The 13788-nt window shown below is 35.9% G+C and overlaps 1 protein-coding gene across 5 annotated transcripts in view; it reads left to right on the top strand.

Moving 5' to 3' along the window:
- Window positions 1-13788, top strand: part of Rasal2 (RAS protein activator like 2) — a 301544-nt gene that overhangs the window by 136116 nt on the left and 151640 nt on the right. For all 5 annotated transcript variants that reach the window (XM_015992624.3, XM_015992627.3, XM_015992625.3 and 2 more), the window contains exon 3: window positions 9166-9289. In XM_015992624.3, coding sequence (XP_015848110.1) covers window positions 9166-9289 — 124 coding nt within the window. The remainder of the gene's footprint in view (window positions 1-9165; window positions 9290-13788) is intronic.

Here is a 13788-nt window from a genome sequence, read left to right as displayed (position 1 = left end):
AATTAACCAATGTGTCATCCCAAATATTTACCTTTTCATTTAAAATTCTTTCTAATAGTTTTTTGAAATATACAATTATTGTTGTCAGTCATAGTTACCTTACTATACTACAGAATATTAAAGTTGTTGGGCTTGGTGGTGCACACCTTTAATCCTAGCACTAGGGAGGCAGAGGAAGGTGGTTCTCTGAGTTGGAGGCCAGCCTGGTCTACAAAGCAAGTTCCAGGACAGCCAGGGCTGTTACACAGAGAAACCCAATCTCAAAAACCAAAAACAAAAAAGAAGAAAAGAAAGAAAATTAAAGTTAGTCTTGCTACCAGCTGCACCTTGTGTAACTAACTTCTTTTTTTTTCTCCTCTTTTCTCTCCCCTACCTTCATTCTTCTCACTTCAAGTAACCACTGTTCTATTCTCTGGTTATGTGAGATCAACTTTCAGGCTCCACATAGAAATGAATATTTGATTTTTTGGAACAGATTACAGAAGGAGAGTGATAGCCGGCAAGACCCGACCAATCTGAAGGCCATGCTGGAGAATTTGTTCTTTCCTTTTTTAAATGATCCAGATCACGGAACGTGTTTATTAGGTTAATGATATTGTCAGATTTGCCTCTTAAACAAAGGATTGTATTGGTCATATGGAGCAATGAGTAAAAGAGAATGGAAACAAATAGTTGAGCTAGAAAGAAGAGTATTTCGTTGAGCCAAGTAAGGAATGATGAAAGGATGACGCGTATGTTTAAAATAGAATTTAATGCCCTGAGACAGGCAATTTTGTTCTACCATTATCAAGTTAGAAATGTTTAAGTCTTTTCAAAAAAGAAAAATATGAAACCATTGCTGTACTTATTATCCAAAAAAGTTTTATATTCTGATAATTAGAGGAAATGATTGGAAATTCATGTTTTATAGGATGTGATATGATACTTTCTACCTTTTATTCACACAGAAGGATAATTTGGAACTTCTGCTGAATAACTGACAGTTTCTTGAAGAGTTTAATAACTTCCCCGTTAAAATTATCTTAAAAGGCTATTTTAAACTCTAATCAACTTATCTTGGAAGTGTTTATTTCTGTGTTTAAAAATCAAGCAAGAGAAGCCTGTACAGATTTAAACAGAATCCTTAGCCAGGCACTATTGGAGTCTGTGAAGGTTATAATAATCGAGTTATTACTCATAAATTGAGTGGGTTTTCTTTTTTTGCTTTGTTTGTTTTTTAATGTTCTCTATCTCTGTGTGTTTCTTGTCAGATTGGGTAAAATCTGTTTGAGGGATATACATGGAACATGATAAATATACCAAATTAGCAGTCTGGGAATGTAGCAGAAGGGTAGATCTTGGCAAAATGTTCAAAAAAGTTTGCCAAAAATGTCACTTTGAAAAATAACTCATTGGTTCAGTGAATTTTTTGCATGCAAATAGATATTGCTTATGTTATGAAATTTATTTTATTGCATGGGGTCTAAGGAGAAACCCAAAAGACTTGTTCCAAAACCTTGTTTTAAGTGCGCATGTGAGGCCTTTGAGGAACTCCATTTTCCCTTCAAGAGATAAGACCAGGTAAACTACAGATTAAGGAGTGGAGGGGAAATGGTAGCGAACACAATCATGCTCCTCTCAGGCGTAACCAACATAAAAATACAAAAGAAACCTGAATTTGTGAGTTTCTTTTAGCACTTTTAACCTATCAGGGTAAACCTAGGTCCATTTTTTTTTTTTAAAGCTAAATATGCTGTCTGTGTTTTGGATTTTTTAAAAGATATATTTATTGTTTATTTTTTGTAAGTGTGTGTTTTGTCTGCATGTATAACTGCACACCAGAAGAGGGTAGCAGATATGGGATCTCATGAGACTACAATTATATATATGAAGAGGGTATCAGATATTGGATCCCATGAGACTACAGTTATATATGGTTGTGAGGTGCTTTTGGGTGCTGGGAATTGAACCTACTAGGCCCTCTGGAGGAGCAGCAAGGGTTCTTAAACCCCGAGCCAGCTCTCTGGTTCCCATTGTTTGGGATTTTAAATGCTGGATAATAGTTGTGTAGGCAGCAAGACAGTCTAATGTAATTTTTAAATGTATTTTGCTTGAAGACGTATTTAGCCTTAGATATATTGATGAAAATAGTAGTTGGACTTTGTGCAGAACAGCTGAAAATTAACTGGTAAACCCTGGAGTTAGGTACCAATGACATATTTCATTCAGAATAATTTTCTAGTTATTTAACAAATGTAATGTTTGCCTGCTGTGTGTTTCTGTGTTGGGAATTACATAGAAAGACACAGTTCTCCTTTTCCATAACAAATTTGGTAATCGAAATAAAGACAAAAAGTGAGACTGAAGAGATGACTGAGCAGCTAAAGTACTTGTGGAATAATCATTTTGTATACTGTGAAGATGTGCTGCTCTCATTGGTTTAATAAAGAGCCAAATGGCCAATAGCTAGGCTATAAAAGGTTAGATGGGACTTGCGGATAGGGGGAGAGCTCTCTGGGATGAAGGAGAGTGGAGTTGCCAGGAAACACAGGGAGAAGCAAGGTGAACTTGCCGTGTAAAGAAAGGTACTGAGCCATATGGCAGAATGTAAATAAGAAATATGGGTTAAGTTGTAAGAGCTAGTTAGTAACAAGCCTAAGCTATCAGCCAAACATTAATAATTAATAACACGTCTCTGTGTGGTTATTTGGGAGCTGGCTGTCGGGTCAGAAAATTCTACCTACAGGTACTTGCTGCTTGTGCAAAGGACCCAGGTTCTGTTCCCAGCACCATATTGGATGGCTCACAACCACCAGTAACTCCAGTTTCAGGGAATCTAATGCCCTCTTCTATCTTCTGTGAACACTTGTATACACGTGGTATGCATATACATGTTTGGGCCTACACACATACACATAAAATTAAATATTTTTTAAAGTGACATTTGATTAATAATACAGTTAACATGGAAATTAAAAAAAATTGTACTAAAGAACCTTGATTTAACAACATACATCATTTAGAGTTTACTGGTCATGGGGTATTATCAAAGAAAGCTCAATAAAAAGGGGATTTGATTTTAAAAATGAGGGCTCTAAATATTAATCTGTATATATTGAAAGAAGAAGTGATAAGAAAAAGAAAGGCTAGTCAGGAGACTATCATTTCTCATATCTAAAACCATGGGTAGCTTCCCAGTGCTCTTTGAATTATACATGGCCTGTGGTGTTAAGTGTGGTCATGAAATATTTTGGTATTCTGCACTGCTTCTGTCTCTTTAGAAGCTCTAGCCATCTATTCCTCTTCCAAAACACATCTTAAAAAATGCATACTAACTAACCTCTTCCCTGATATTTTTCCTTTGCCTAAAATGGTCCCTATCCTGCCATAAAAGATTTATTCATTCATTTGTGGTTTGTGGCTATTTTAAGATTTGGGGATTGGGTAGTAAGGTACAAATTGTTAATTTACATGAAATTAGTTGAAAGTTATAAATCAGTATAATAACTGGAGTGATGAAAGATTATAATGGGAGGAAGCTAAGGCAATTATATTTTAATGGCCAATTAGGGCATTAGTGTAGAGGGAAGAGTCTTGGAAGTGTCACTGTCTAGTCTGAACCTTAGGATAAATAGGAGTTTATCTGACAGGCACAGAATAGAAAAGAAATGAGCAATGGTGTTTCAAGTTGGGAGAATAAATAAAACAGGGGCCTGAGCTGTAAAAAAAAAAAAAGTGGGGCGGGGGGGTTGCTATATTAGGGCAAGCAGTTTGGTATTCCTGAAATGTAAAGTCTGAAATTGAACACAAAGAGAGTGACCAGGTTGTGGGATACCCATGCACTCTGTTGAGGCGCTTGTACTTTATGGGGTAGTACTTTTGAACCAGATCATTGTAGAAACACTTATATGCAATCCTAAAGGGCAGATAAAGAGATTTGTGTACTGGTTGAAGTAGAAATGTTCTCCTTCCCCTGCACACATAACATCTTTCCTTTGAAAATCACTGCTAGAGCAAAGGAGAACCACTGAAGGGCATTAAGCCTCAGAATGACATGATCATTTTTGCATTTTGAACTAGTATATTTGTAAAATGTAAATTTAAGGGGCAGATATCAATAAACTGTTGTAAGAATTTGGATAACAGAAGATAAGTACTTGGCACTGGCCATGATAGAATAACTAATAGAAGACTAATCCTTATTCTGTAAACAGTAAAACCAGCTCCTTCCCCAATATACATATTTATTCATCATTGGATAGTAGGCAGTCTAACATTTCAGTGGTCACTTTAATGCACTTGCCATGTACCATTTCCCAGTGGTAGCACAGCAATCCATACTTCAAGCTGAGAAGGCAGAGAACCTCTGGAGAAGTGCAGATCTACTGAACAGGAAGCTATCCAGATCTTGGCCAAGGGTTCTACTGTTTTTGCAGGGAAGATTTTCCAGAGAACAACTAAGGATTGAGAACCTAGGAGACACTCACTGTTGTGCTGTACAAAGAGGCTTGAACTTGCCAGTGAGAGACTCCTTTAAAATCTCACCACTCCTGAAATCTATGGGAGACCATACCTCAAACACAGAAATTGAAGCTTAATAAAGCTAAGTGGTTTCTGTATCTTGGTTTACTAAGTACTTACCGCCATTTTCAAGGAGAGAATAGTTAGAGACAGCGAGACTAGATGAGCAGTCCTCAGCTTTGCCTGCTTAGAATGTCTTAGCACTGGTAAGGTTTCAAAGCTCCCCTGGGTGATTGCAATTTGGGTGAAAGTTGAGAGTATTATTATAGATCATACTTTGAGATGCTTATCCATGGTAGGAAGGAGAGAAAGCTACACCTTAAAGCAGTGGCTGTCAACCTTGAGTGAGCATCCGAATCTTGTTAGAACAGAGTGTTGAGCTCTGCCACCACATTTCTGATTTAGGGAGTGTGGGCAGAGCCCTGAGAATATGAATTATAAAAAGCTGTTGAGCTCAAAATAAATTGAAGTTAATTTCCATATGATTCTTAGCAAGATAGATGACAATTTTATAGGAAGCATATGTGTACATATGTGAATATAAATATTACATGTACCACCTTCCGTTGCAGGTGTCACAGACAGTTTGCAATAACCAAGAGGACAAAGAAACCAGAACTTGCATTTTATTTGTTGTGAACACATCTTAGAAGCTATTGAAGCCACTTACTCCTTATAGTTTTCTGCTTTCCTCCTCTGTAGACGACAAGAATTAAAGAGCTTGGTTCAGCACTGGGCCAAGCTCTGAGAGAGGGAGGAGGGATTATATAAGGAAAGGGGGTGGGGTGGGGTCGAGATCATGATAGGGAAACCCACAGGGACAGCTGACCCAAGCTCTTAGGAGCTTGCAGACTTTAGACCAACAGCTAGGGAGCCTGCATGGGACCAACCTAGGCCCTCTGCATTTGGGTGACAGTTGTGTAGCTTGGCCAGTTTGTGGGGCCCCTAGCAGTGGGTCCAGGATCTGGTCTCTGGCGCATGTGCTGGGTTTTTAGAACCTATTTTCTATGGTGGGATGCCTTGCTCAGCCTTGATGCAGGAAGAAGGAGCTTAGTCCTGCCTCAACTTGGTATGCCATGCTTTTTTGACTCCCATGGGAGGACTTACCCTTTCTGGGGAATGGAGTGGATGGGCAGGGGGTGGGAGGAGAGGAGGGAGGGAAAACTGTGGTTGATATGTAAAATAAATTTTAAAATTTAATAAGAAAAAAGATATCAAGAACACGAAAAAAATAATAAAGTGCTTGGTTCTTATTGAATCCAGAGTGATTCAGAAGCCCGGTCCAAGGCCAAAGAAATGTTAAAAACTATTCTCATGTCATAGAAACTGGGAGATGCGTAAGTTCTTAAGAGCAATTCTTAAAACAATAGTATGAGGTGATAAAATAAATTTAGGACAATCAGAGAAAATTGATATCAGAAACTATCTCCATAGCAGAATCCTAAGATTTGTGAACTCTAATTTGGTTAATTTGGAAGGAATAAGATTACCAATAAATTGGTGTCTTGAAAATATTGTATTGAAGGAGCAATCTAGAGCATTATGATAATATAATAGTCTTGAGAAATTTCATGTTAGGGAGACTGGAGAGATGGCTCAGTGGTTAAGAATACTTGCTGCTTTACAGAGTTCAGTTGCCATACTCAGATGATATAGTTTGTAGCTGCCTCGAACTCCAGCTCGAGGGGATATGTCAATGCCCTCTCCCAGCTTGTGTGGGCATGCACATAACACACAAATGCATATCACACACATATTATGTAAATACATAAATAATAAATTTTAAGAAGAAATTTAAATCTCATGATGTTCTCTTTTCTTTGAATCAAGAGTAAAACTACCTAACTTCTCAGAGGAAATACTTTGAATAAAGTGTATGATAATAGTTTAAGCATTAGAAGTGCAGCATTTCTATAAGACTTGGAGAAAATAATTAACAATAAATTTTAGCCCCAAATAGCAAGACTGATTCCCCCCCCCATCATTATAGTGGAAACCAAGCATATAGTAGAGAAGTATGTAACCCTTTCTCACAGATACAGTGTTTATAAATTTCCACAGGGCAGAAATTATCTTCCCCTGAAACACTATAAGCAATTGATGTTTCTGTAAAGCTTAAATGTTTATTTAGGTAATAGACAGTTGAAAACCATTACAAATAGTTACGTTTATTTGCTCAATGATTCCAATTTTTCTTTTCTAAATTTACTCCCTTTGTTTCTACTTTAGGAGCAAGTAAAAGTTACTTTTGCCTTTTAAAGTAAAAGTCACTTAACCTTTCAGTGCTACTCTTTAATTATTTAAGTAGAAACAATATAGTTTACTTTTGAAAGGGATGGATGACTTAGGTTACTATTCATGGAGTTTTTATTAGTATTTTAGGAAGAGTTTTGTCTTTATTGATTATGTGACCTCTTTTTATAATTTATCTTTCTTGATTCTGCCCTTTGATTTCTTACTGTACAAAGAATAAGCAAAGTTAATGCAATGAAGAGAATAATACTTAGTCCTATAAGGAGTGTATAAACTTTCAGTACTAAGGAAGTGCTTGGATATTCTTTAGATGCTTCATAACAGACAGAAATCGATTATGTTCTTGACCCAGTTACCAGGAGTTAGATTCTTGAACATTGCAGAAGTCATATGCAAGTCTACCTGCTTCAGCTTTGCTGGATCATTTGATGTAATGCATGATGATTGTAGTCCTTGGAATATTAATTGTTCCTCAGGTGTCAGAAAATAATTATAATGCCTCTTCATAATGCAGGATTATCCCTTTTTCCACTAATGATTAGTGTTATCTACTGTTAAAGATATTTTCCCCTATCCAAAATCACCACAACACCATTCTGTAGGCATTATTGTATTACTTTTCTCTTTTAGATCCACAGCACACTCTGGACCTAGTTTTGTATGTGGTATAAGAAATAAATTAAGTCCCACACCCTACCCATCATAAAGATTATCTGATTGACTCAGCACCAGTGACTGAAAAGACCCCCAACAGCTCTCCTGAACCCCTTTGATAGATCCTCTATCTCCCCTTAGTAAGCATTAAATGTTGTCATTATTAACAGAGATTTCTTAAAAACAATTCAAGAAGCATAAGAAAATTTATAACTGATTAATTACTGACATACTTAAACAAATGAATGCACTTTGTGATGAAAGTTAGAAAATGTAATTTGTAAAAAAAAATCTTTGCCCATTACTCCCAAATTCCACATTACAATAGCCTATAGATTTGTTTTCTACAGTTTTACTTATCCATTACCAAACATAATTCAGAAATACTTGATAAAAAATACCAGAGATGAACAATTCTAATTTTGTTGTGTTCTTTAAATATTGTTATTCTGATGGTGCTTATCTTTAAGTATCCTTTATTTTTACTTCAGAATAACCAAAGCATAGAAGTTGATGCTGGTAGTCTTCTGATGCCAAGGAGAAGCTGTGAAGTTCTTCCATTTTATTTAATAAAAAGATACAAATAGGATGACCTTTATTGAAACATGGGGTAGTAATAGAGAAAAAAACAGACATTTCAGTAACTTTATGTTGTTCTGCTTTATGAGTTATTATTATCAGTCTCTTACTGTATGTAACTTACAACATAAAATTGATCATAGATTTGTCTAGGGGAAAACAGTATATACAGGGTTTTATAGTAGCTGTACTTTCAGGCATCAGTTGATTCACTGGCTTTGGACTGCATTCCCATAAGTATGAGGAAAATACTGTGCCCCACCCCTGAAGATGCCATCCATTATTCTACAATAATAACACTATTTAAAAAGAGAGTTTATTTTTTTTTTATTTTTTTTTTGTGATATATATTTTTTATTTTACAATACCATTCAGTTCTACATATCAGCCATGGGTTCCCCTATTCTCCCCCCTCCCACGCCCTCCCCTTACCCTCAATAATGGATGCCATCCATTATTCTACAATAATAACACTATTTAAAAAGAGAGTTTAAAAAAAAACATTCATAGTTCTCATTCACTTATACAAATAACTATTCAGTATGATTTTGAAACTAATATTTTTACTATTATAGAAAGTCACCCCTTTGAGATAAAATATGCTGTTTTATCTTTGTATCTGTGTAAATACCTATATGTTTGCATTGGAAATAGATTTTATTAACTAAATTTAAGTATTTGATTTTAATACTGAATAAAAGTTCATTGGTTTTATTTAAAATCTTTAACAAAACCAACCCTCTTTTCAGAGAATATTGAAGCTTAATTTTTATGGTCAGCTTTTATTTCAACATTTGACTTTTTGAATATTGGATAAAATCAAAGTTTGTAAACAAGTTTCTGATACAGAGTAGGCTCTTATTTGTGTGGGTGTTTTGTTTTGTTCTCTGAGCTTCCAGAGCAGGTTCACACCTAGATAGGATTTGTACAGTCTCCAGGTAAGCTAATTTACATACTGGCCTTTCCTGATCCTTCAGTTTTCTTTTTAAAGAGCAGCTTCGTGTAAAAGGGGTTAGTAATCTTAGCATCTCTTATACTTCATTTCTACATTCCTCCTGCTTTCAAATCTCATTCCACACTACTATTAATTAAATCTTCATTAGTTAAAAACATTATTCAGTCAGATAGTACTTAGACAAGTTCATTATTTTGTTTTCTCTCTTTCTCTTGGCTAAATAGATACCTGTGGAAGGACAGGAGCAACAGACAGATTCCACCAAAGGGCGGTGCCTGAGGAGAACTGTCAGTGTCCCTTCTGAGGGTCAGTTTCCTGAGTACCCACCAGAGGGCACCGCTAAACTAGGTAAGCTAATGAAAGGAAACAAAATCCTTACATTTTATTGGATGATTTGTGGCTTTGTCACTGCTACAGTAAAACAAAGCATTGTATGTTTCTTGCTAAACCTGTGTGTTCAAGTTCAAGCCTGTTGATCCAGATTTAAAGTTCATCAGAGTTATAACCAAGGAGCTGCAGTTATTGTATGTAATGGAATTTATCTGTGTGCTACTCAGTAAGATTGCTCTTTGGTCTAGGCAAGTTGGATGGCATATTTCTGCACTATTGCTGATCTCTGGGTTTTCAGAGCATTGGTAGTATTGTTTAAGTTACTGTGTTAGAGAACTTGGTAATGGGTGGCTTAGACAACTTTTTCATAGCTGCTGGTGATTTCGTGGATGTCAGAGAAGGCTAAGTTAACTTTGTATGTTCTACATAAATTATATTCAGACCAGTGGTTCAAGTAGATGACAGAAGGAGAAATGTTAACTCCTTTCATTTCAAATCAGGGATGCTTAGTGATGATCCCACTGTCCCCCAAATCAGAAACTCTCCAAACACATTTTAATTGTTTGTTTTTAAATAGACTAGGTCATTTTAATTGTTATAACCCAAAGGAATTGTTCAGTAGCAAAGCAGCTAGCTCTTCTACCACTTTATATCCTACATATCTGTAGTTGTTTTGTTTTGCAATATTTAAATAATTAAACTGGCACAATAATTTAAAGGAATACACAATTTAAAATAATGAAGAAATCTGAAAAATTGGACCTGCTTTGGGATTTTTGCATTGTACTATTATGTATTTAATGAACCATAAATATTTTACTCATGGATACATGGTAAGTAAATAAAATAAAATCATTTATTGTTTCTGTGATGGTGGTCAATGTCTGTAATTCTATGATTTGGGTTTGTTTTCTAAAATAAGGTTTTTGCTGTGTTGTCTAAATGTAGGTCAGAATTTAAATACTTTATTTCTCTTATTGTCTTATAAAATTTTCTGCCTGAAAAAAAAATAGGCCAGCAAATATTTTCTCCAAGTTTACTATTTGGAGAAGCCATAGTCCAGTCATCTGGTTTACTTTGAACCACCTTAGCATGTGTTGAAGCCAGTGTAGGCCCACATAATATTGAAAACTTATTGGGATGTAGATATTTTATCGCTTGTTTTATTTCATATGCACTGATATTTCATATATATAAACTGGCTAACAGCCACCATCTTTCATTTCCATATTTTCATTGTTTCTGCTATATTGAAGTGTTTAGGTTTTGAGGAAGTACAATCATAGTCTGAAGAATTACTACAGAGTTCTAGAAGAGACAATTAATGACTATATAGTGAGTAGTTAAATATCAGTTGTGTTTCAGGTACTGTTCTAAAGACAAAATAAGATGGCGGCAAGTAGCAATGGTGTCTGGTCTCGAGCCATTCTCTGGCTTTTTTTCTGGACAGGTCTGACAGTTGTCATGACTAATGAGACTTAGTGATCATTTTCAGAGTTGTTTTCCTAAAATTAGCACTGAAATTTACCCTCATTAATATGAGAGGGCAAAGAGATATTCGTCTCTTTCATATCAGTTGAATTTTGAATTAGTTAGCCTGTTTTATTTTATTTCTTTAGGCAAGATTATCTTTTGTTGAATGTTCCATTGAACACTTGTGTTTGTCACATTTGATGCCAGTCTCAAGAATAAAAGAGTGTAGTAGGCTTGTAGGGTTTCGTGTGTGTGTGTGTTTATTGGTTTTGTTTGTTTGTTTTACTTAACAAGATAGAACAAATACATGTAGAAACAAAAATATAAGCATTTAAAGATTAATTATTTCTACTGGTATTTCTGTATGCCTGCAAGTAGAAATTGAAAAAAATTGATATGCATAGTACATCACAAGACAATCTAGGAAAAAGAAAGCTAAATCGGTGTGTAAAACTGCTACATAGAAAATTATAAAAAAGGATTTAAATAAATGAAAGTCTTGGAGGTAGAGTTGTAATAAGTGTTTGAGAGCTTGCCTAGCATACATGAAAGACTGGATTCAATCCTTAGCACTAGGCAGGAGGTGTGTGTGTGTATGTAGCATTTTTGTATAGAAAACAGTATTCAGTTTTCAGGATCAAAATTATAGAATGAGATTCCTTTTCTAAGTTATTATATAGTCTTAATTTCACCTAGAAATGACAGAGACCAAGAATAGCCAGGATATCTGGGAGTGGTGGTGCATACCTTTAATCTCAGCACTATGGAAGCAGAAGCAGATGAATCTCAGTGAGTTCAAGTCCAGGCTGGTCTATATAGTGAGTTTCAGGCCAGCCAGGGCCTCATAAGAGCCACTGTCTCAAGACATACAAAATGAAAACAAAAATAAGGCAGAGTAGAAGAAAACAAAACAAGAATACTTAACTTCTCAGTATCAAGATCTGTTTGAACAGAATTCAGAATCCTGAAATGGTTGTACTTTTATGTAGGACATAGATTGTTACAAAGAGGGCCTGGTTGAGCAGTGGGGGGGGGGGGGGGGACGGGGGACAGTCTTTTCAGCCATTGGTGTCAGATCAATCAGATAATACTTATGAGTAGAATGGATGTGGCCTTCACTTCTTTCCTAAGTCATGCACAGAACCAGTTCCAGATGTGTTGTAGATCTAAAACAGAGAACTAACACTGTAGGCTTGTGGAATGTCTTTAACAGAAGACAAACAACATTAATCATTAGGGAAATGACTGATTTAATTAATAAAGATTAGAAACTGTGTATCAAAATACCATTAAAAAAAGTAAAAGGGCAAATTATGGAGCAGGACATTGTGTTTATAAGGCCTATGACAGGAAAGCATTGACATGGTATGTATACAGGTTCCTAGTGGAAAATGAGTGAGAGACTTGGAATGGTATTTTACTGAAGAATTCACTGAACAATACACCCAGTGGTGCCTGCTGTCTCATCCATTTAGATGAAGCTCCAAGTAACAAATTAATCTGTGGTGTTAGAAGTCAGGGTAGTGGTAGTTTCAGGGAAGAGGCAGGAATTAACAAGAGGGAAGAATATGACAAGCTTCTGGAGTGCTTTCAATGCCCTTTTGTTGACTGAGGCAGTGGTCATACCGCTCATGTCCACTTTGGGATAATTTATTAAGCTGAGCATCTGAGCACTTTCCTGTTTGAGTGTTGCACTTACAAAGTAGGGGATGATTCAAAGATGATGTTGTCAAATAAATGGACTAAATAAATTGAGCAGAGAGGATGGTTAAGAACTATTAACTTTATTATAGGCTACTGAAGGGAAGCATTAAGATAAGGACTAAAAATCAAACCATCTTGGGATTTAGTGACATTTAGGTTCTTAGTGAATTTAGCCTAGCAGTTCCAGTGGTATATAGTAGCAGAAACCATACTGAAATGGCTTGAAAAGGTAGTATATTCAGAGAGGAAATTGAACAGCAAGTGGGGACAACTCACTTTATATATTACCTGTCAAAGGGATGGCAGGTTGATAGAGATACTCCATAAATGACTGAATGAGTAACGAGAACTAATGAAGAATAAAGATGAGGAACGATAAAGGATAGGGTATGCCTGTTAATCAGCCACAGTGACAGTATTAGTGTAGTGATATTAATGATTACTATGCCCTTTTGTCTTTCTTAAAGCAGTTCATGAACTGGTCCCCTGACTTCTGGCCCTCAATTTTTTTCTTTTCTTTATTTTTTTAATTGAAAGTTTATTTTTTCATTTTACATACCATCCCCAGTTCCCACTTCTCCTCCCCACCCCCCACCCTACCCCCATCCTACCCCTTCATCCATTCCTCAGAGGGGGTAAGGTCTCCCTTGGGTAGTCAACAAAGTCTGGCATACCAAGTTGAGGCAGGGCCTAGCTCCTTCCTCCAGCATCAAGGTGGTCCTCAATTTGATAGATACAATACTGTTAGAGCCACCATGAGTACTCATAGTAGGGTTAACATTATTTTTAAAGAGATGCTATTTCAAGTTGTTTCCTTTGTGTGTTTTGTTACAATTTAATAGTAACCCCAAATTCCATTGATCTCCAGAGTTGGGAGAGAAAGTCTATTAGTTGAATTTAAATTTCAAAAATCTTGTTTTCTCCAATATCCCTGAAAGGTAAAATTTCACTTTTTCCAATAAGGGCATTCTACTGAGAGTCCCCCAATTAACAGTATAAGTAAGATGAAGGAGGAAAGGTTTGCACTTCAAAATTCTGTTGCTTGTTTGGAATACTGTTTTTGTTTGTTGTTTTTAGATGATGATTTCAATAACACTACTAGATAGTTAAGTACTAGAAGCCATGGTAGGTTCTAGGGGGTTAGCACTGAAAATATTTTTAAAAACTCTCATTTTGTGAGCTTGCATTCTACTAAGGAGTCATAGACAATAAGCCCCAAAGTCGTTTTATATAGTCAGATATTGACAAGAACAAAACAGAAAACAAAGCTGAAAGAAGGACTAGGGAAGCCAAAGTATCTGGAATAATCATTTTAGCCTAGCTTACTGAGAAAGACCTCC

This window comes from Peromyscus maniculatus, chromosome 11 (genome assembly GCF_049852395.1).
Source record: "Peromyscus maniculatus bairdii isolate BWxNUB_F1_BW_parent chromosome 11, HU_Pman_BW_mat_3.1, whole genome shotgun sequence".
Classification (NCBI taxonomy): domain Eukaryota; kingdom Metazoa; phylum Chordata; class Mammalia; order Rodentia; family Cricetidae; genus Peromyscus; species Peromyscus maniculatus.
Note: the sequence above shows the minus strand (reverse complement) of the source record. Positions and strands in the feature narration are given on the sequence as shown.